This window comes from Ips typographus, linkage group LG1 (assembly GCF_016097725.1).
Source record: "Ips typographus isolate SLU linkage group LG1, UJ_Ityp_2.0, whole genome shotgun sequence".
Lineage (NCBI taxonomy): Eukaryota > Metazoa > Arthropoda > Insecta > Coleoptera > Curculionidae > Ips > Ips typographus.
Genome location: NC_138422.1, coordinates 9,790,239 through 9,815,380, shown reverse-complemented (window position 1 = coordinate 9,815,380; position 25,142 = coordinate 9,790,239). Strand labels below are relative to the sequence as shown.

Genomic DNA, 25,142 nt, shown 5'->3' with positions numbered 1-25,142 from the left:
TAAATAAACAAATAGGCCGTAAACTGTCGTATATAATTATATTATCGGACGGTTTGGATTCCGGTCATGATGCATAAATTGTGCTAGAAAATCTGCTGAAAATAATCTGGTAAAATAGTCCCTTTATCGTTCGTAAATAAATACTTAAATACTAAATGCGGAAAATTACGCACGTCAACTATTAAAACAAACAAAATGACAAAATAATTCCAGTTTGTTGGGTATTAGTGCAATATTTATTAACAATAATTCTACAGTAAGATTTTTAAGGCAGTAGTTTCAATTGATCGGTTGTTATGTTAATTTTGCGAAATGCAGAAGTTTTTTATTTTATATACCAATTGGTAAACCAACTTCTGATGGTTTTAATTTTTGCATACAAAAAATGAATTTGAATTGAAAATTTGCTAGTGACTTTCCGGCTGTATGTGGCATTTTTGGATATGAAGCTTTTTAGAGAAATAAGGGACAAAACTCAAAACTGAGATAGTCATATCCTAAAATAAATATTAACTTCGTGGTTTATTCTGTACATACATTTTGAGGTGAATATTTTAGGAAACTTGTTTTTTCTGTTTGTAAATCACAACCAATTCGTCATTCTTTTGCTTAAATTGTAAAAATTCGCTCAAAACTAATATGTATAAACATTTTTTACAGGCCGCATTCGTTTTCAAGCTCCATGGACCAGCCAGAGCGTTTTTGACATCACGATGACGTAATTTGGGAAAACCATAATTTAACCAACTGTCAAATTACATCATTTTGACGTCAAAAACGCTCAGCCACAGAATGAGATTTGAGTGCTGTGTCAAAATAGGTTAATTGATTAATGTTGCCAACTTAATGATAATAACAGATTCTAGTAAAACGCTTATGTTTTGATTCTCGTACTACCCCCTTAAAGTTATTTTTGAGGTTGATACCTCAAACCATCAGCAAAAGGAAATAATACGCACATTGTTTCCGAACCGTTCAATAAGTAATAAATAGTGCAATAACGCATTTTCCTCCCCTCAAAACCGCCGTTTCCACCTTTAGTGGCACTTAGTGCGAGTGAAAACGCCATCATATGACAGTCGGGTAATCATTTCCGGTTTCGACCAATTCCGCCACGGTATTACCATCTATTACTGAATTATTTGTAGAAATTTGTCCCTTGTCCGGTCCTGGACTTGATGAACGGACCCGTTAATGATTTGTTGTCCGATTCGCTATTTGAAAATTAATTGACCGGAGTGTATCCTTTAGTTCTCTCAATGGGATTAAGCTCTAAACTAGTCGAATCAAATGTGACTTAGAAATTTAGTTTCATTTTTTTGCTCAGCAGGTCACGGCCATTCCTATCCTACAATCGGTTCTTTACGACGGCCCTTTGGCGTGGAAAGTACTTACGGACATTTAGGGACATTTAGCAAGGCAAAACGTGCATCGCCCAGTAGCAGCACGGGATCTCAAGGCTCGTATAAGCAAGAACCTCAAGGTAAATCTAAAATAGTTTATATTCACTAAACTTTTCTGGAGTGCAAAATTGAAACAAAGTTTACTGTACAAAAAATCAAAAGTAAATTAAAAGGTTATCATAAAATTTCAACTTAAAACAACCTCAAATGAGTGAAATTCGGGTCACTTGTGTTGTTCCGTTGGTAAGAATAAGCATTATTGCCAGGTTATGTGCAGGGTAGGGTGTCCAAGATAAGCATGGGAATCGAAACCTCTAGAAATACAAAATCAGTGAATTAGGAAAAGTTGTGCAATCTGAGAGCCATGAAAATGGCGTTTTCAGAAAGCAAATTCAGATATTTACAAAAAATTGCCTTTTTGGTTCTACGATTTTATTACTTTTTAACATATTATATAGCTCTTTTAATAACAAATTCAACGACGTATAACACGGTACGATTTTTATTAATTCTTGCGTTTAAATAATTTTTTTTATAAATTATGCCTATTTTACATCTTGTACAACAACAAAATTCCTGAAAGAAGACAAATCTGAGACATCTAGTTTTCAACTTAAGGGAGTACGCGTTATTTACGAAACTTACTAAAACCAGAAAAACTACAAAATAGAAATTTATAATAACCGTGGAAATAACTGGATACTAAATCTACAGTTATAGAATTAAATTTTTCGGTAACTCCTCTCAAAAGTTGGTCTTCATTGTCAAAATGGTGAACGTAAATTGTGGTTTTTAACTCGACAGGAAGCAAGTCGAAAGCGGTCAAGTCTGGCAATCATGCTGACCAGGAAACGTTACCATATCTTCTACTCGATCTTTCTGGTTGAAGACGTGTGGCAATTTCAAACTTGTCTGCTGTGCGCAGGATCTTGTATATGATCTAATGGTAGAATCTAAACTTTCTTCTAATTGACTTTCCAATAAGATAAGGTAACGTTCTTTGAAAAAGTTTCACACATGACAGGTTTTCGAAAGAAGTCTGACAGTGGCCAACCGGAAATTTGCGGCCGCCATATGCAACGACCACTTTTGTCTCCTGTTTTGGTCTCTTTTGCTCCTTCCTGCTCTCATGTTTACAAGCTTCTTATTAGTTGCTTAGTATGGACAAATACATCAAATATGTCTTTATTAATTAATACTGAAATGTGATGTCACATGGATGTAATTTGACCAATTGTCAGAATTGAAGTGAATAGTGAATGATATCAGTTAGTTTAAGGCCGAAAATAACACTTTATTAAAGTTTTTCCAATGTTGCGACTTAAATTGAGTAAAACCTAAGATGAGTCAAGACGCGATATGAAAACTGTTATGTGGTGTTATTTTCGGTCCTAATTCCATCAAGATTTGTCTAAAAAACCTTCTGGGCGGGCAAAAACTAAAGAAATTTTCTGATAAAGACAAAATTGTATAGTAATCAAACATTGATTAAACAGCTTGAAACACTTAACAAGTTTTGCATGATCCTAAAGATAACAGACGTGACTGACTGGTTGCTTCTTGGTTCACTGAAATGACTTGAGCCCAATAGCAACACCATCGACTGTTGAGGATAAAAACTCAATCAACTCTTTTTAAAGGAATTGTCAATTTTGCTAGCAGAAAAACTTGATTACATCAGTGGGTGAGACGGCCCTACACAATTCAAAAAATCGGACTCGAAACAGGATGCTGCATTAAGTGTTGCCCCTTTGTTGTTCGCATCTCTTTAATATTTAGCCAGAGCAGCATGAAATTGTTGTTTAAGAAAATAACAGAAAGGAGAGTTTGCACTGGACGAATTAATTCCAAGTCGGTATTCAAAAGAGATGCATTTTCCTCAGACACAGACCAGCTCAGTACTGGTATATACAGTTTGCTAAAAATTGCGGTCGATAGTAGAGCGAATATAAAGCCTGATTGCAAACCAGCCAACCGGCAAATGTATCTTACATTACAGCAGGCCGTAACGGATAGGTAGGCCTGTGGATCGGATTTCGGTTGCAAAGAATTTACACGCCAACGATTCGTTAAATATAGAATTCTGTTTTTTTGATTTTAGACTGAAAAAAATCAGAATTTTACCACTTTGCTACCCGTAAACCATGAGAATATAGTAGAAAGTAAATAGTAAATTCAAATTATAGAGCAACAGGCAAGACTTTGGAAGAAGCAGATACTAAAGGCGGATACTTTCAGATGTTCTGATAGTTTTTTGATCCTTCTTCTTCTTTCTTTCTAATATGGGTGTCCATATAGGTAGTCTAATGCCTGTTTTGTCCTATTATGCCTCTTCGGACGTTGATGTCCAGCACTCTTTCCAGCGTTTTGGAGGTCTGGATTGGGTTCGTTTTCCGACAGGATGATTTTGTCTTCCATTTTGTTTACGGGTTTATTCCAGTATTTTATTCTCTGTCTTACCCACCTTTCTATGTCCTGTATTTCGCTCTGGTGTCTAAGGTATTCGCTTCTGATTCTGTCGTGTCGTTTTTTGATCCAAAGTATAAAAAAAGGCAATCAGTATCAAAGAAACCTGATACTTACAGTTTACAGTCGAACAATGCTAGTTACACTCAATTACGATAAAGTTAAGATTTAATTTATACAAATAAACAATACAATCATTAGTAGATTTAAGTGAATCGCTTTAAAATTCCTATCAATTTGACGGCAAATCCGCCCAATCTGCAGGAGTAACGAGGTTACAGTTGTTTCAGCCTTCTCCTAAGACTTTTTTTAGAAAACAAGAATATAAAATCCTTAAAATCCTTAAATATCGGTTTATAACGTTCTATGTCTTTTGACTCCTAATCTCCATTCATCTCTCTCTTACCATATTTCTTCCTTTAGTTCTAGTTTTTGGATCTCTTCGTCTACTCCATCTCTCCAGCTTCTTTTGGGTCCTCTACGTTTTCTCCTTCCGCCTGGTTTCTACTGCATGATTTGTTTCGGTATTCTTGTCTCAGACATTCGTTGCACCTGCCCAAACCATACTAGTTGTTTATCTTGAATATCGTCCACTATTGTATGCTTGACGTTCATTATTTCTCTGATTCTCTCATTTGGTATTCATTCCATCTTTAATCTACCCGCCTTTCTTCTCCAATAGTCCATTTCTGTTGCTTTTACCATTTTCTTTGTTGTCTCTTTTAGTGGCCATACCTCTGAGGAGTAGCTTTTACGATGGTATTGTAAATTGTTGTCAAATGGAGAGAAGCAGTAACTACCTTTTGGAAAGGGAACATTTCTCCCCCGGACACCAATTTCTCAGCAGACTAAATCTAAACGAGCACATTTTCATACAATTGCAACAACTGACCCAAAAAAATAGAAAAACTTAACCAAATTTAAAAAAAGCACTACAAATCCACCAAAAGAGTGATTTAATTGGCTTCAACTACAACTAGATTCGCTGGCCAAAAGAAGCTCAAAATGACTTCCCCGTGTTTAAATAGTCAGGGGACAACCGGAAACGCGATGGGAGCAAACAAATTTAACCGGATCTGTCAGAGCACATTTTCATCCACAAAAGAACAAAAAAACAAAAATACCATAAAAAAATTAAACCAAAAGAAACTCAAATTGACCAGCTGAACTGAGGGCTAAGGGTTGACAGCAGCAAAGTGAAGTTAACCAATTAAACGAGAAAACTGTAATAGAAGAAAAAAAGCTCTTCCAAAGGAGAGCAAAATCAAAACGAAGAGAGGCACAACCTCAAACTTCATAAAAGTGAAATCAGAATAAAAACTACGTAATTAATTACGGCAAAATCAGGTAAGTTGCTAATTAACAATTTTGAGCTGCGGCCAAAACCAAAAACTAAAAGTGTTTTACTGGTGGTTTGCACGCATCTTTTGTATAAAGAGCGGTTAAGAAAGATGAAAAAAGTGAAAATGTGTTAAATTGACTGGTGACGGTCGACCTGGCTAGTAAATTTGCAAACATAATTATGCAGGTGAAGCGCAATAATGAAAATTTTCACCGTTTACATTTTTTTAAATAGGCCGTTATTGTATTTGCTTCTCAATCTATAAACGATCTGGTAAAAGTAGAATAGTAAATCAATCAGAACTGTTAACATAAAAAATTGCAATTCTTGCATGGATAATCTGGTCTACTAAATTTGCCATTGAAACCTGGCCTCAATATTACCATCTCATCATCCGATTCTATATTGGTTGGTTGATAAGTTTGAGATCATATATTCACTTTTTAATTTGAAATTGATAAAGCCTGCCCTAATTTTGTGACTCTGTTTACACTACAGAAGATTATCATTTCTAAAATCGTTGGACACAGAAATTTTGGTGTTAAGTCACTAAACTCTTCTGGTTGCTAAAAATTAATCATATCAAAAAGTAATAGTAACTTATCTACCATCGTCTGGCATCCACTGATTTTTTGCCCTTTTAGTATTGTTTGGTACTTTTTTTACGCGCCAATATTGTTTGGCAGGGAATGCGGCCTCAGATAGATGGGTCAAGCAAGCTTAATGCTCTTTACCCTCCCATCGCTGTAGACTAAAAGGATAGGTCTGGAAGAGGAAGTCGCTACAAAATGAGGAATTTTCCCTATCGGGAAGTTCCCAGAGATGCAGCGGCGTCCTCTGTCCTCGGAAAAGGATGACCTCGCTGAGGGAGGAGCTCTTCTGGCGCTCTTCTTGTCCTACATGTCTTCTTTTTTCGTCAGCTCGTCCATCTCTGGTGGTACTGGCAAACTATAGGATGTCCAAACAGCCGGCTTTCGTCCGTCTGTTTTTACATCCTAAAGTTTTGGGGAGTTAGGATCTGGTGAGTGAGGGATGGTTTTCCCCCTTTTGCCTAGGCAAAGCGGGGGAAAGTGCCAGGAGTGCAGTCAGAGCCCAGTTAGCACAACTGCGGAAAGGTTCTACCCAGATTTTGAGAATAAAGTTCTCGCCACCCTGGGGGAATCTCTGGGGAAAGTTGTGGTCCTCTTCTTGGCTGGTTGGTCCTGAATTAACTGTTTTCATATATTTCATATCTTACTGTTAGGATTCTCTGGGATTGATCTGTTGCAATTGCTGACTTATCTGTCCTCTAAACTGTTGAAATTGATAAAGCCTGCCTTAATTTTGTGACTTTGTTTACACTACAGAAGATTATCATTTCTGAAATCGTTGGACATCTTGTACACAGAAATTTTGGTGTTAAGTAACTAAACTCTTCTGGTTGCTAAAAATTATACAGATCAAAAAGTAATAGTAACTTATCTACCATCGTCTGGCATCCTCTGATTTTTTGCCTTTTTAGTATTGTTTGGCGTACGTATTTTTTTTCACGCGACAATTTTCTTTGGCGGCCTCAGCCGGCTATCATCTGTCTGTAGGTTCTACCCAGATTTTGAAAATGAAATTCTCGCCACCCCGGGGGGAAGGTCTGGGGGAAATTGTGGTCCTCTTCTTGGCTGGTTGGTCCTGAATTAACTTTTTTCATATATTTCATATCTCACTGGTTAGGATTTCCTGGGATTGATCTGATCAGCAATTGCTGACTTATCTGTCCCCTAAACTGTTAGGAATAAAAAAACTAATTTACAATACAATGTAAAATTATCATGGTAGAAATGTATGGTATACATTTTGAATGTATAATCTTGAAAGAGTTACATTGAGTAATAAAACACGATGAAGTAACACTTGTGAAGATAAACCGCAGTGCATATTTTATTACCCGTGGTGTCTGTTCGAGGTTTATGGTTTAAAACCGCTCGTGTCACATCTTTTAAACCTTCTAACCTCTAAGTCGTTTTTTAGCACTCATAACCCTTACGACTAAATTGCACATTTCTTTTAACACACCAAAACAATAAATCAATAAGGTTCTTTTGAAATCATATAGGTAAATAAAATTCCAAAATGCAGTGGGGTTAGTCAAGCACAAAATTAACGAAAACTAATTAACGCTGTGTAGTGTACCAATCGATTTCTTAAACTGAAAATAATACGCCTATCCGTGCACCCGTGAAAATGAAAGTATAAAATCTGTCAACCATTTCGTTTTTTTCGATTTCCGTTATATTCTCTAATGTTGAAGTTCTACAAGTTTATGAGTTTGGGAAAAAAAACGGTGACCGAATAGTTTCTCTGTAACTGAACAGACAGAACAAGAAACTGGTAGAAAAAAGTCTCAACTTTTTATTTTTGGTGTTGGTTCTATAAAAAAACCATAACATTCTTCATTCATTCATAGTTCTGTTATGTTTTCGATAGTAATTGAAAATTTGATAGTAATGGTAATTATTTCCACAAAAGCCAACAAAGGTTCCTTTCTGAATCTTCCTTCAATCTTCTTCTATCGTATATTGATTAAAATTTTACATTCAGTAGATTCTCTTCTTCTTCTTCCTTTTTCAAATTTTATCGTTAGATGATTTGAGATCTTTGTTGTGAGTAATATATTGAGCTCAAAGCTCAAAGCATCAAATTTAAAAAAAAACCTACAAAGGTCTCTTATGCGTTATTGTCCTAAAGCATTGATTTGCAATGGTACTCTCTTCTTACCGTTAATTTTGTTTGGATAATTTAAAATTTTCCATATCCGTATCATTGCTTACCGCACGTTTGATAATTGCGTACCTAACTAGTGCTTTAAGTTGTTTAATAGGGCTTTTGATTGATAACCAAACGACGCGCAGCGGAGTTGAAATCGTTGTAATCGCCGTGCGGTAAAGTATCATTTCACGCACTTGAAAGGTAATAATATACCATTATGGGAAGTTCCGCATTTAAGGCCATCACACTATAAAGAAAAAATATTTATATTTAGGAATATTCTTGCTTAAACCTCGTTATAAGTATTTTCAGTTATTAAAACTTTATTTTAAATTTTACGGTTGTGGTACGTTATTTATAATAATTACGTCTAAAGTTCTAAAATGTTAGCTATTGTAACTTTCTGTCTTATTAGACATTACCACCGGACAAGCCCATGTGGGAAAGACCTATAAAGGGCGGTCCATATTTGTTTTGTTTTTTAGTCGACCAGATTCAGAAAGTATCAAACGTTTTTTTTTGTTAATGGAACGTGATCTGCGTATAATTAATTGGTGTTGTCATGACTGAAAATTTTCAATTTTGATTTTAAAATATAATAGTGTTTGATGAGTATGAAATCAAGTCTAAAATTGGATTTAATTTCACCTGAAAAAATCAGAAATATCCTTATTAAACCAACTTGAAATATAAATCATTCGTGATTCTTCTTTGAGAAGTTCCTGTGAAAGAATTGATTTAATTTAAATACTAAATAATAGAAATTTAGATGTCACAAGGGAGTGCCTAGCCTACATATCAACCCACAACTAGGGATGGGCTTAGCACTAGCAGTAATTTTTAACAATTAGTAATTGGGTTTTGCTATTCAGTATAAATGGTGGATTAAAAGTTCTGATTTATTTTTTTCTTTTAATCCATGTTTTTATACCATTTATACTGATTTCTGTGACACACTTGTCTTGTTATGATTATGGACGTACAAGTAGAATTAAGCAATAAAAAAAATCTTAATTGGTTTTTGTGGTATTTAAAATTTGTAAAGTCTCTTTAAATTTTGTGAATTTTTTTATTACAAGATTATATTCTTTTAATTACAAGTGATGTAATTTAAAAAATAAAGTGGTGGAGGAATTTACCCAGTTTTTGTTAATAAAAATTGGGATGAGTGAAAAGAGCTATTTGTGGAGTACGAATGTTATAAAATTTGAGAGTTTTGATAGATTTGCATGTCACCACTAGATACCTCGGTATGACAGTATGATAAAATAGGACTTTTTCATTAAAATGATGCATAAACATTCTCGCAAAGAAACGTATATGAATATCTTGTTCCAAACCTAAAATACCGACCAAGAAAACTACCTGAAAATGGAATTTAAATTTTTTTCATATATTTTTCTGAAAAGTAGAAGTTATAATCATTTCTGTCAGAATGGTCGAACAAAGCCCTCTATCGGCAACATGTGAAACTAACAAAACTTGAAATATTACAGCATTTTTAGTCAAAACATAGCTTTTTTAAAAGTCTAAGTTTGCTAAAATCGGCTTTAGCCGTTTTGTAGATACAGGGTGTTACTTACTGAATAGCACTCACCACTTTATTTTTAGAGATAGGTAAAGTATTAAACAAAAAAGTTCAGATTATCCTCGACTTTTTAAAGATTAGGTATTTGTTACTAGGTTTATACAGGGTGTTTCAGAGTTATGGTGAGAAAAGCTTAGGAAAGATCTATCTGCCCAAATAGTGCTTTGTTCTTCTCGTTATACAGGGTGTCGAAGTTAAAACATGTGTTTGATACACCCTGTATGTAAAATTTTTAAATCTCTGACATATTAATACAATCGCCTTGAAGAAATCATTATTTTTGTCAAGGTATTTGAAAAATTGAAATTTTTAGACAAGCTAGACACAATTTTGAGCGCAGCAAGGGAAACGTTTTTGCGCTCTAGAATGATTTTCCTTTCTACCAACAAGGCACAGACCAACTCTGTTTACGTTTTCAGAAGAAAGCTTACATATTTGAAAAATTGTTTAGTTTGATTTTGGATAGTGTGTCCGCCGAATGAGCCGAAAACGTATTTGCTACTTTTTACATGAGTGCAATGTGCTCTAAGCGTCAAAGGCTTACTTTCTGCTCTTAACCTTCCGAAACCACGCTTGTCTGCATTTTAGTTTCGAACTAATTTAAATTCTTTTTCTATGGATACAAATTGTATTGTTGGCATAAAAACTTATTTTGTGATTGACATTAAATAGCGAATATTTAAGGTAGACTTTTGCATTACAGCAAACGCAAAAACTTGTCAAGTGGTGATCGATTGGTAACAAAAAGCGAGTTGGAATTCAATTTCAGCGACATTTTTTGACAACTGGAATCTAGTATTTAGCAAGAAGGCATCATTGCACAAGTTTCGTCCTCGTCATCGTCGTCATGAAAACTAATAAATGATCGATGGATTTCTGCTTTGGGTCGTTTGTCGCAAGCACCGCTATTTAATTTGTGATCTTCCTCATAAATGGCAAAACCGTAAAAAACGGTTCGTAATTCGACGCATGTAATTTTTGATTATTTATAGCTCCTTGTTTCTTGTTCAAAGTTAATGATTTTTCGTTCGCTGGCTTTCATCATCAATGAATTAAAAATGGTCCACTTACATTCACGACTCGAGTAGCTTCACGGCTGATTACTGTCTAGAAAAAACTACAGACTTAGAATGAACGATGCAAAACTCGAAGAAATGGTTTAGAAGATTCGATAAAAACTGTAAAGTTCGTAGTTAGTCAGCAGGTATTCACGGTAAACTTAGTAAATGAAGAAATTTATTAAAGCGACCGTTTCTATTATTTCTCTGAAAACCTTCTTTCAAATTCAAATTTTTAAGGTAGGGTCTTTAATTTCCAGAAACTGCAACTTGTGTAATTAATACTATATTTTTTAATATGGGTGCAGTACTTCTAAGTACTGTATTCTATTTATGGGATGGTTGGCAAATGTAGGTGCATTGGGACTTCCCAATAAAACAAAACTAATCATTCATGTAATTTTCACATATTTAATTTTTCCATACGCAATGTTGCAATTTTAATCATCAAAAGCAACATTTTTAAGAAAAGAATTATTATTACATGTGTCGGTAATTCATGTTTTAATAACTAATTATTTAAACTATCAAGTAAAGATTCAGGTCTACCCAAAGAGTAATTTTGAAAAAATGTGATTTTAGTAATTAAAATCAAGTTTAATATTTGTTTTTTCTAAGTAATTTTTGAAATATATTTATTTGAACGAAACTTGTAACATGAGAAACTTAAATTAGGTTTTGATTTTGCTCTTTCGTGTAGAGGGCGCTAATTAAAATTAATTTTTAACGCCCTGTAGCTCGATAAGTAAGGCTTTGCGGACCCATGTCTATATGGACTTTTTACCTTTAAAATACCTGAGGAATCGCCCTATCAAATTTCCGACACCCTGTATACAAATTATTGTGTAAATGGGCCAAACCCATATTCGGAACGGTTTACCGAAACAAAGCTAATGTAAATTTTAAAAAAATAGTTGTTCATAAACTAAAATTAATATTATAATAACATGATCTTGATATAAGTCTAAGCAATTTTTTTTTTGGTTGCTAATTATTTTTTGGCTAGAAATTTTCGTTAACCTGAAACGTAATTATAGCCAGATTATTAAATTTCGGTAGCCGTAAAGTGAACGAAAGATAAATTACTTATTAAAGTGGAAAAAAGTATCGAAGCCGAGAGAAATTTTCCATAAGTAATTCGTGCAATGTGATTCCATTCGTTTTAGAGATAAATCATTAAATGTTGCTTTTTTGATGGAAAATTATTTAAATCATTATTCCTGAGTGTTTGATTGTCGGATTTCTAGTTATACAGGATGTCTAGAAATAACATCGGAATATTTCGAAAGGTGAATCTAATATGACATAAGATGTCAACCAGACTTTCGATAAAGTGATCTGTTCTCAAATGGCGTCACATTCTTTACTGATATATGGAAGTCTTTGAAGATGGATTTTCATCAATGTTTTCGAAACGGTTCTATTAAAATTTTGAAATTCAGTATACTTACCTTAATGAGTTTGAATGGAGAAATCTTTAGTCTCTAGTTAATTTTATCAGGGAAATCATATGTATACAGGGTGTCTCCCAAGTAAATAATGCAAACTGCTTTGTGATTGAGATTTCTTATTATTTTTTAAGTCAAATTATTGAATAACAACTTTATGAGGTTCTCTTTGTTTCATCTTCCTAGAATACACCTTTTTTTTGTAAATAGTGTTTATGAAACGCTGTTAAATTATAAATTTTATAAATTTTCTAAATCGGACAATAAAAACCCGGAATTATTAACAAAATATAAGCTCATCCACTGCTACTTCTTAAAGTAGACTGGATTGTACAAATAATTTTTAGTAATCGTTTTCAAAAAATAAAAAAAAAATTATTAAGGTTTTCCTTTTGAAGGGTTCTAGCGCCCTTAAGAAACATTTTTAAGGGTACGTCATTAAACTTGTTTTTCTTGTTTTAATCTACAGAATCACTTTACGAAATGTTTTGATGTAATTTTCATCCACCCTGTATTTCAGTTTTTTTACTGGGCCAAGTTTAAAATTGTAAAAATTGGGTTATTTTTAAAGAATATTTTTAAGGTAAGGCATTATAGTAATTAAGATACCAAGGGCATTATAAGGACAATAATGCATGAGGTCGATAGGGTAGAACAGGAGAGCCTTCAGCCCGAGTGTCTACTGTGACGGATGGCATAATTTCCTATAAGGCCTGTGGTGTCTTCAATGTTTAATGTCCGACTTTCATTCTGTAGATATTTATTTAAAAAATGGTCAGAGGGCATTATTAACAATAATCACCTGAGGGCATTATTTCTTAGATAATTGACCTTAATAGGTGTCAGTATTGATGAAATAATAGCCCTGTCGGACATTAATAATTATTTAAAACAACATAATGACGTTCTGGGAGTTTTTGCTAATAGTCAATATTATATTAATTATACCGGATGGTTTGTTTAATTTGAGAAAGCCATATATCTCAAAATGGACTCATTTTATGAAAAACTTTTCTAAATATACGTTAGACAGTGTTAAAAGACAAATAAAATAACATTGCACTTTTTTAAATTTGATCATGTTTTCCAGGGTAAATTTAGGAGAAGTCGTACTTTTTGTCTCGTAAACTGATAAGGAGTAAAACATGATTCACTTTCGTAGGAAATATTTTTTCGTACATCATAAAACAATGGAATTTTCACTCTTTGGAAGCCTATAGAAGTCGAACGGTTGAAGATAGTGCAAAACGGTTTACATGTCCCTATCTTATCATCATCAACCGTTTTGCTGTATCTGATTTCCAAATAGCGAAAATTCCAATGCTTAATAGTCAATATCTCAAAAACGACGACATTTAGTGAAAAATTGATTCGAACAAAAACTGTATAGATTAAGCAACAGAATGGAGAAAATTTTGAAACTGATAAATGATTGGAAATGTTTCAAAACAGCAAATCTTGAAGGTGAGAAGATGGAACACATCATACTCAGGACACCGAAGTGCAAATCTTAGTAACCATTTTAAATTCACCTCTTCTTCTTAAAAAGCTCTATTTGAAACTGTCATTGTGGATGTGCTTCCTTGCTTCCAAAACTGTTGAAAAGAAAAGAGTAACCTGTTCCATCAAAACTACCGACCCATTTTCCAGAATTCCCCCCTGATCTCCAGTATAAAAATGGTGTAAGAAGTAATCATCTTCGAAAGGATAAAAGGGGAATAGATCGTGCAAGTAGGTCAGATCAGGTAATTTTTGAAATGAATCTAGAGATGTCACAGAAAAATATTATGGTCTAAAATTTTCCTTGTCAATCGTGCAAAGTACTACGACTTAATTCGTGTTGTTCCCCTCTCACCTAAATAAAGCCATATAAATTACTCGTTGAGTTTCAAACTTGGAATTGACAGAATCGTTCGGTAAACATATCGCCGTTTAAGTTTACTTTCTCCAATAAATTAAGCCGAAACAATATGGCTCGTAAGCGCATTTAGAATCTTTGACAGAACAACTTTAAACGTTCTAAGTTTCGATAAAGTTACATTGCAGGACCGATGCTGGGCGTGTGACCACAATCTCTCCTAGGGAATGCTCCTGACACCGCTTTAATTGGGACCCCGTTCGCTGCGATATTTTGACAGCGAGCTTCGAGATTTCACCCCTCGACCCCCTACCGTACTTTCCTGTACAACCCCTCATATTCCCTAATTCAGGGCTGGATTTTTTCAGTAGACTTATATCCAATTAAGTCCATATTAGAAAATTACTCAAACAAACACAACATTGCCAATTTTAGGTTCTAAGAAATCAAAGATATTGAATGTTCTACCGTTGTTACAAATTTCTGATAACACAGTTTACTTTCAATTGATATTACTAATATACTCGTATTTGCAAAAATGTTAACTGCTTGTTTCAACCCTGTCTGAAACTCATAAACTCTATTGTATCAGTGCTTATTAAATTGTCACTCGTTTACGTAATTAAAAGGAGCTAAGGCAAGGGCATGCAGTTAGAAGGGAATTTCTTATAACACCTACTTCTTAGCAGGGGAGTTTCTTGTTAACTTTTACCAAAATTGATTTTTCAGTCGATGTATATTAGTAATGTAATTTTTATTGATAAAAATTTGATACCTTAACTTAAGAGAGCTGAAATATAATCCACTAGAAACTTTCCGACTGTATACGGAATTTCTTCTGGCTATTGAACTTTTTAGAGAAATTATGAATATTCTATACATTTTGAGGTAAATATTCCAGATAATTTGTTTGTCTGTTTATGGATAAGTTCAGCGTCGTTAGAACCAGACATACCGGTACCGAAAACTTTCCTGTAAATTACAACCAAATCGTACCTAATTCTGTTATCTCAGAAGATAAAATACGCTCAAAATTAACAACTGAATAAAAACAATACAAAATGAGATTTGATTGGTTTATGTGATGATATTGATTGTCAAATAGATCTTTTGATTAATACTGCCAACTTATTGATAATAACAGACTCTAGATCTTACTTAAGCTAAGCTTAAGTTAAACATACTGTGGATTTTTTCATCTGTTCTGTCATTTTCAAAATATTTTATTTTCAGTATCACAAAAACAATGTAGAAAGAATACAAAAATTACAAGTTTTGATTAACTTTTTGACTCCGTTGTTATGTTAATTGAGTTATTTCTCTAACTCTGTAACTGCTTTACTTTTTATATTTTCACCGATTCTGGTGCAATAAATTTTGGTACATTTTTAATAAAAAATGTCACTCTCAACAAAATTTGAGTTGAATTGGTGTGGAAATTTTTAGTTGATAAATTCCGACAATAGAGAGAACAAAACGAGTTCCCTTGCAGCCTATCCAATCGGCCACGGTTAATCCGTTTCTTTTCGGCTGGGATTTGTAATTATAAGGTGGACGAAGAGCAAATGATTGGACAATATTCTTCCGGTCAACAAAAGATGTTTACCGCCTTCGATTCGAAAAGGTGACGTACAGTCTACAAAAATTGATGGATTTTACGCATAGCCAGTCAACGAAACTATACCGTGTCGTGATTACGGAGGGTTTTCTTTGGACCTTAGAGCGTGAAGATAGCGCCTCTAAACAGGTTTCTTTTGTGTGTGTGCGTGGTTTTTTTTTCTAACCAAATGGGCTAATTTCGGGCTTCCGAAACGTATTGCACCAGTACAGAAGTTTTAGATTATTTTTCTCGATTTGCCGGTCGGTAAGGTTAACTGCAAATTTAACAGTCCCCGGAACTATGAAGTTCTGAATTTAAGCGGAAAAATTTGTTCTCGACCATTGGTCAATCTGTTACATTCCTTTTGCGAAATATTATTTACGTCTTGTTTTTTGAAATTAGTAAGGGTCAATAAAATGTTTAATTAGGATTGATTGGCTTAATAAAAAAACTAATTTTGTTATTTTGCAATTTCTACTATTTACATTTCAAGCCTTAAATGGCTTAGCATTTAGATTATACTATTGCTGGTGTTAAAAAAAACACACAATGCACATACAATTAACGTTTTTGTTACTGAACAGAAAATTAAAAATTATTCGACATGCTTTAAATTTTAGCAATAAAAAATTACGTTATCTAAAATAATTTTGAAATTCAAGGGTGTTAAGCTTAAATTAATTATAAGGTAACCGTAAAATATGACCTACTTTAAATAAAATAATTTTTGAATTTGTGTATAGGTGGTAATTTCAAAGTGAATTTTCATGTATTTTCCAAACTTAGCATAAGAATGTCCCGAAGATTTTTAATGAAAACTTGGATAATTTACTACAAAACTGCATAAAGTATGTTATACCGAATATGCTCAAAATATTTTCTTAATAATCTTAAAATTTGCTTTCAATAAATAATAAGTTTATTGCCAAACATCATTACTAATTGATTTTTTCGTACTTGCAGATTTCCTGTTTATAAATTTGCAATTAAGGTTAAATATCCTGTAATTTGTAGCAAGTAGAATTTTTTTGGGGAATCATTTGTATTGACAGGGTAAGTAAAACTGTCTTGTTTTAGTAGAGAAGACGAAGAAGTAAAGAAGTTTAAACAAATTGTTTATGTAATTTCCATCATTTGCACCGTCTTACTTTAAGCACATTATAAGCCAAATTTAACTTAAGTGAGACTTCAGTCTGTGACAATACGGGTGAAAAAACTCACAGTCTAAACTTAGGAAAATAAATTGAATATACATGTAACTAGAAAATATTTAAATTTTGCATTATAAACAATTGATATTTGAAGGGAGTTGTCATTACGTCTGAAATTTACTGAAAACGACCCTAGTGGGATTTTCCGTAAGCAATGGCATCCAGAGCAAACTAAATACGATTTTGGTGAGTTTATATTTGATTAATTAACTCTAACGGATTATTTAAACGGATTATAATACATTTTAGGGCAAAACTACACTGACAGTTTCTTAAAATTAACAAATTTTTTATTTAAAATATTTGAAAGAAATGTAAATACGGTTCAAATTCGCTTTAAATGAGATATCACCCGAATGAGTTTTTTCCTAAGCATTGGCATTGAGGGCAAGGTAAACACGAATCCTTTTTGTGTGTGCCTAACTCACATTCTAAACATGGTAGAAGAGTTAAAAGGGAGTAAAGAACACACAGCCTTCTCCACAAAATATTTATTAACCCCTAAATGTTAAAGGGAGGGGTAGTCCTCAAGTAGTTTCGGGCACATAGGCACCCATTATCAGGAGCTGAAAAATTTAAAAGTCTACCAGATCGCTTAAAAATTCGCCTTAACATACCTCAAAAATCCTAGAAAGGGGGTTCCCTGTTTAAAAAGATAGCCACCACCCCTTTCTAGTGTTTTTGCGGTATGTTTTAATGTATGTTTGCAGCCTAATTTTTAAGCAATCTTTGGTAGGCTTTTCAATTTTTCAGCTCCTGATGATGGGTGCCTATGTGCCCCTTCTCTTTAATATTTAGGGACTACTAAATATTTTGTGGAGAAGGCTGTGTGTTCTTTCCTTGCTTTTAACGCTTTCACCTCCACTTTGAGAACATGGACTTCTACTTCACTATGGTAGAAGTGTGATTTTTGGTAAAGCGGTGGTTCAGACAGTAACTGAGGCTCAGCTAAAAATCAGAACGTTCCTATTCCAGGGTGGCACTAACAGCAGAAAGGGGGACAAACATGAAAAACGTAAAAATCAGTGTCCACAAACGGCAAAATTGCCAGCACTCCATTCGAAACGTGATAGAAGGAGATTTTTGGTGGAGGGGTTGTTCAGACTGTGCCTGAGGCTCAGTTAAATAAATCAAATCTATCTAACGTCTAACGTACAGAATTTTGGTAAATTGAGGCACTTGGAGGTCAGTTTGGCTGATTTTCATTATTTTAGCCTACATTAGTTATATATTTTCAGATTTTTTTCTTGAATTAAGATATTTTATGCTGTTTTTCAACATTTTAGCCTAAATTTGTATGTTTCAGGGTGATTTTGATGTTGAAGTTAATTTTTAGCATTGTAGCCTAAATTAGTTCCTTTAAGGCATTTTCAACGTTTCCAGGTCAATTTAACAATTTTAGGCTTCTGTCAATAACTTTACCCTAAATTAGAGCATTTTAGGCTAATTTTCAGCTTTTTAGGATTTCTCGGCGTAACTTTGACAATTTTAGGTTAGGTCAGATCAAGTTACTGTTTTCATAATTCTAGTCTAAATCAGTGCATTTTAGGCTAATTTAAGTCATTTTAAACATTTCCAAGAAAATTTAACAATCTTAGACTATACTTTCCATCATTTTACCATTAATTAAGGCATTTTAGGCTAATTTTGAGCTGTGACATTTTTAGGTTAGGTTAAGATAAGTTATTGCAGTTAATTTCTTCGAGATATCTAGAATGAAAGGAAGGAAGAATCGAAAACTAAATGTAACAATGTTTCGGACACGCTAAAGCAAAATCTCTACAATCAGTCGTTTTTGGGATATTTCATTTTCTTCAAAGCAAACTTTGGACCATTTTTATCACTTAATATGAACAGATTAAAAAAAGTTACACAACATTTGTATTTTTGCTATACCATCCCATTTAATTTTCGAATAATTTTTATTTTTGTGGTATAGAAACGTTGGACAGCGATGGATTTAAAAAACCTGAAAATTATTTTCAACATTTATAAGACAGATTTTTTCAGCGTCTTGTCATGTTTCTAGTTTCTATTTAAAAAAATTAATGATACCGACCCAATTTTTTTCTGATTCATCCTGTATAGATACCGCTCTGATCGTGAAAAAAGCGTCTATAAGACATGTTCAAAAAAAAGTTCATTAATTCCATTTTTTATGTACACACTGTATAGTTCCTAAAACTAAACAGGTAATTTTTAATATCGGAATATTACTTAACTATGACAAATTTTGAATTTAACAAAATTTGGTGGTGTAAACTTTGTGAATGAAGCTCCTCTCAGTAATAAGAGTAATGATATTTAAAAGAGTAGTTGGTGATAACTAGCCGCAACAAATCGCAGTATAAAATACAAAAGCCTCGTCCGCAATTTATATAGAAATGCCCATAAAGACACGTCTACTTTTTCTGTGATATTCGGCCGAGTCGACCACAAGACTATCGATTATCAATCAACCCAGATGTGTTGCGGCATTTAAATTAATTTGTGATGATTTTTTTTACGGTCTGTGTATACAACGGGACCACAATTTCATTCATAATTGCTGTTCTCTAATCTGTGGCTCTGCTAAATACGAAAACCAAATAACCACTGGGGAGTTGGTTAACGTTAACCCACAACCGCCGGATTACGGCTTTTTTTTCATTTCGCTCTCTGACTTACGGTTTATTCGCGATTTGAGTCCATTATTTTATTTTGCGTTATCACAATGGGTGGTTTTCTCTTTAGATTTACGCACTTTGAGCCTGATAATTAATTCGCATTGTTATCGATTATGCAACGCGAGCAGAACAGAATAAGGGAAAGCCAACCAACCTAAAGAACGTAATCTCGAAAAGGAGATTCTTAAAGGAAGTATTTCCAGATGGTCATTCTAAGGCGATTAAAACTGATAATTCCATTGCACTTGTCCCTCTTTATACGTTTCTTGTTTCCGAACTTCCGTTATTAGAAGCATGTCTCGGTATTAATCTCTCTGAACAGTCTTGGGTAGGGGATTTTTGTCCTTGAAGGCAAAAAGCAATTGCCTAAAAATCACATGTACTTACACCAAAACAGCAACCCGCCAGAAACAAAGAAAATATTAGGAAACTGGTGCCGTAAGTCGCGTTTGTAATCACTAATAAGCGTGAAAAAAATCAGAAATTGTAGTTTTTTAAGCGTGCAAAATTTGTCAGGGTTCTAATCGATTAAAATTAAGGAAAATCTGTTGGCGACTATTATGCAATCGTTTAAATGCAAAATCACTTTAATTTGACCAAATTCAGGATTTAAATAAGCTGATGACTCTAGTTTTTTTTTTAAGTTAAAATAAATATAGTACAGAGTGATACGTGAAATATGTTAGGTTGAAAGCATTTCAATTGAAATATCCTCATTATGTAAAAGGATAAGTTAAAGGAGTCAACATATTCATTAAGACCTTTTTATGTACTGGCGTTTTGACAATAAAGACATCTTCAGTGAACAAAATTCTGTCACCAAATCAAATGAGTTCTCTCCATATTATTTTTTTTATTTCGACCAACTATACAGGGTGTTACAAATTCGATGCATCCTTCGATGAAACAGCTTTAACTTTATTTTTAGTGTTAAAAGAGCAAACCCTAATTAATAAATCATAACAAACTAAATTATCTACTCATTATGACATATGAATTTCAAAGGCATATTTAAAAAAAAAACAAGTACCTAAGTACACTAGGTATAATTTTTTGACAAGTGTGGCACATCATTAGTTTCGGGAGGTCTGAAACTACTAAAAAATGAAATAAAATGTCCAGGTCCGGATTTGAAAATTTGATGATGGTATCAATGTTGCCAGGTCTACCGTTAAGACGGTTACCGTTTTTATGGTTCTTCTACCGTTTTCCTGTTTTTATTTTTGTATTTAATCTACCGTTTTTAACAAGCAGTTCAAACTGAAATTTCTCCCTGATTATACTAAATTTTGTGATTTAAAATACTAAATTTTTTCAGGTTATTGGATAGGAAATTTAATGAAGATTAAAATAGTCTTTTTCTTGTGGGTTTTTTTCTAGCGATTTTATCCTTGACTGTCCTTTCAAACTATGGCCCATTCGTTTTCACGCTCCATGGAGCGAGCAGAGCTTTTTTGACGTCACAATGACGTAATTTGACAATTGGCCAAATTATGGTATTTCCAAATGACGTCAAAAACGCTCTGCTCGCTCCATAGAGCTTGAAAACGAATGCGGCTTATGTTTCTGGCAATTCAAACCTTGACACGCTTTCATTTTAGACTGTACTAAATTTTGTAGGTTATTATATAGGAAATTTAATGAGGATTCCAAAAAAGTGTTTATAACTGTTTTTTTCTCACTCCAAGTGGGTTTTATAGGCCATTTTATCCCAATTTTATCCCTGACTGCCTTTTCAAACCGTGTTTGAAGTCAAAATTTGGCAGTTCAGACTTTGACACCGCTTTTCTACCTGACTGTACCAAATTATGTAGTGTTTTTTCGGGTTGTTGAATAGAAAATCTAATGAAGATTCCAAAAATTTGCTTAAAACAGACTCTCATTTTCTGTAGGTCACGTGACTGCTTAAATTATCCTCTAAAACCAAATTTGTCAAGAATCTGCAAAAATGAAAGTTTAACAGTTATCGAAACGCGACGTGTTTCTTGGATTTATGGCAGTAATTTTAACAATTATCACGTGACCGTTTAGCTAAATATAGTGTACTAAAACCACGTGATAATTGTCAATAACGTCAAACTGTGCTAGTATTTGATATAAAACGTGTTTCTGAGAGTTATGACAGTTATTGTCACGTGACTGCTTAGCTACATTATCTTCTAATACCACGCGATATCTGTCACGAATGTTAAAACTTTGTATTTTTGAAGTATATGATTTATATAGAATATTGGCATTATTTTTCAATGTAAATAATTGAAATTTTTTGCAATCATTAAAAAAACATTCTGTATATTAATGTAAAATAAATTTTGTTTTTCTTATGTAAATTATTTGTCGACCATTATGAGTTTTTGATATACCGTTCATTTTATTATCTACCGTTTTTTGACCGATTAATCTACCGCTATTTATTATTTTTACTTGGGAAAACTGGACTATCCTGAAAACTAAAACTATTTTCTTGAAGAGAATAAAAAAGAGCCTCCAGAAAGTGGCATTGATTTTCCAAAATAATCAATAGTGTTGAAAAAATAAAATAGAAATTTGACTTTTTCGGTTTTTGTCGGATATCTCCGGATGTAACTAAAATTGTTTGATTTTTTTACCAAATGCGCAACTTTGCCTCCATTTAACTAAAGCTCTATCAACTATAGTTTCGGAGATAGCAATGCTAATCCCTCGAATTTGTAACACCCTGTACTCTCTTTAACAAAAATTCTTAAACATGCTTGGCCGATTTGCATACATTTTAAATTTTTTGTCATCTAGTTTAAAACTGGATTTATTAACTTAATTAATTAGTTAATCGTATTGTTAGATAATCACTTTTCTTCTCTTCTTTCAATGCATTTTATTTTTTTAATCTGATAAATACACCGTTTTTAAAACCTATATTATTAAAATTTTATGCCTTTCATTTTCCTTTTCTCTTATTCTTCACTTTAAAATCTTCCTTTAGTCTAGCTTAATACTTCGCGCAAAAACTGTATCCTACAATTTGAACACTTTTTTTCTTCTTCCAATCTAGTGAAACTACCATTTTCAGCGCAAATTTTGTATTGTTTAACCGCCATTTGACCGTATGCTTGTTGCTATAGCCCGTTTCCAAATCTTAGAGAATTAACAATTAATATACTATAATTGTCCTGAGAATGATCACAAATTGATCAAAACGTCGTCAAACGTACCTTTAAGAAGTATATACTACCTATATTTCAGTAAGGCCACAATTCTTTCTTTCTAAATAAATAATATAATTATTTTTATCATAGACATGTGAAATAAGCAAATACTAAATGTTCAATACTTTTCGGATTTAAGTATAACATAAAATATATATTATATAAAATAATATAAGAGAAAATTCAACTTGTGCTATTCTATATACCAGGTGTCCAAGAGCACCCTGGACATAGGAGATTAACATGGGAAAACGGATTTGATTTTTTTGCGCCTGTATGGTTGATTTGATTGAAAAATCGTATTAATGAAATTTGTAGTACCTATCACGGACTCTTTTTCTGTCTTTTTTTCAGATCTCTAACTTGAGCCCTTTCGTCGTAAAACACGAACAAAAATGCGAAAATTTGAACTTTTCAGGGTGCTCTTGGACACCTGGTATATTCATAAATTTCACATCGATTAATCCTCAGTTTTTCAACAATAATAACCCCTAAATTTAAAACAAATGTATTCTTCATATTTGCAATTTAGCGTATCAAAAAAATAGTCAAAAAATACAAAATTAATAAAAGTGATAGTGACTGTCCTTATTGATTATACCACTCAATCAGGTAATAACCGTTGAATTCCACAAAAAGGCGTAGTTTTGCTCGATAAGGTCTAAAAGCAACTTTTTTGTAATATAATCATACCAGGTTTCTATCGGGGTCAATATTTTATTTGGAATATACATTTCCTGTTTTTAGTTGTGGTCTGATTATTGAAAATACTATAAACAATTTGATAAGGCAAACTGTTAAAGTCATGCTGTCCAACAGGAATTCAACCATTTAATCGCAACTTCCTTCTTAAAATCTTACAAAGGGGTATTTCGACTATGCGAAAAAAAAGTAAGATTGGGAAGACTTATGGGGCTTCGTGATATTCGAACTTGGCAGCAATAAAAGCTTCGCATGAAACTTAAACCCACTTTTCAAAGATTTGCATCGAATCAGAAGTGAACATTATATAGGATGGTTTCGAGCAGTTTGCAGATTTGAGAAAGTGTGTTTGGTGTCACATCACGTATCGAATCGATTAATAAATGTATCAACAATACCGATATTTGTTTTCGAGTTTTCTGTCTTTAGACGATTTGCATACAATGCCACGGTCTGTATTTATTTTTTATTAAGTCGTACGCCATCTCCATACTAATAAAGTATTAGTAGGTACGTATACAGATGTAATCAGGAAAATCCCGTTTAATATGGTCGAATCCCTATGACACACTTACTAACACTACGAAGATACTGGCACGTTTACTTTGACCACATTTGGTATAGTTGTAGTACACCCAGGTCATTAGGAAATCCGCTCTTGTAATTCATTATTAAAATTTCCAGATCCATTTTTGTTTAGTAATTTAAATAGAACGTTTGGTAAGCAGATGTTTTCCTGTTATGTAACAGCTCATGGTTGTCCCATTTTTTTATATCAAACTAACTATTATTAATGTCTTCTTTACCACCCATATGGCGTCATATTTTACAAATTCAACACCCAAATTCCATAACATGACGTAATTTCAAGGTTTGCAAAACTAAATATGTCCTAATATATTTTTAATGTTGAGACCATTAACGCTCAGGGTGGTCAAAGATCAAAAGAACAGCAGCCAACCGCCTTCTTCTAGCCTAAGGATTAAACACATATTATTTATTTGCCAGTCGGATGTTAGGTTAATTTTGCAGACGACTAATTGGACCTCAAATAACACCAATCTAGGAATATCAATTACTTATGCAACGCTCCTAAATGGGTTAATTGTTAATTTTTGTTAAGTGGCTTACAATCTATAGCTAATCAACCACGTCTCTAAATTTTACTATTTGATATTCTTTCTGTTGTATTTTGTACTGTTTATTGTTCGTTCCTTCATTTAACCTTCCAAAAAAAACCCAAACCGTCACATTCACTGATTTATTAAGGTATAAATTAAAACCCAGAAGTCAGGGGATTTACAGAATTATTTAAAACAACAGGTGCGTGAATATCGACATGTTTAGCAACAATTCAGAGAATAAGATTTGATTACAGTTTCCTGAAAATGTTATTGTTGAAGTTAATTTTTACATTAAGTTTGGTTTTCACTTACTCAACTAATTAACAGTAAAATTTTGGACAGTAATTTATTCAAAATAAGATATATTGGGTTTTGTCGTGTTTAATCTATCAATATGTACTCATAAAGTTATGGGAAATAGTATGACAAGGCACATACATGTACTTTTTGAAAGATATTCAAAATTTGTAGTGATTAATAATTTATCCACGACCAGTATATTATGAAGGTTTAATACGTCTGTTTGGCGTAGATTAAAGACTTCTAATACACGACAGTGTATTAAAGGCATTCCAATACACTGTCGTGTATTAAAGTCATAACACTACGCTTATGTTATGTTTTATGAAAAAAAGCAACATACAACATAAATACCTGGCTCAAAAAGAAGGTGTTGTTACTAAAAATATGTTTGTCAATTTGTCAAAAAAGTGACAAACTGTTTTTAGAAAGTGTGACTTTTACTGGTG

The 25,142-nt window shown here is 33.1% G+C and overlaps 1 protein-coding gene across 4 annotated transcripts in view; it reads left to right on the top strand.

Annotated features, from left to right (window-relative positions):
• Positions 1-25,142, top strand: part of LOC145727386 (uncharacterized) — a 53,308-nt gene that overhangs the window by 22,597 nt on the left and 5,569 nt on the right. For 2 of the 4 annotated variants that reach the window (XM_081976916.1, XM_081976923.1), the window contains exon 4: positions 1,328-1,483. The exons of 1 other annotated variant lie outside the window; for it this stretch is intronic. In XM_081976916.1, coding sequence (XP_081833042.1) covers positions 1,328-1,483 — 156 coding nt within the window. The remainder of the gene's footprint in view (positions 1-1,327; positions 1,484-25,142) is intronic. One more of the 4 variants, XM_081976932.1, reaches the window with a different exon arrangement.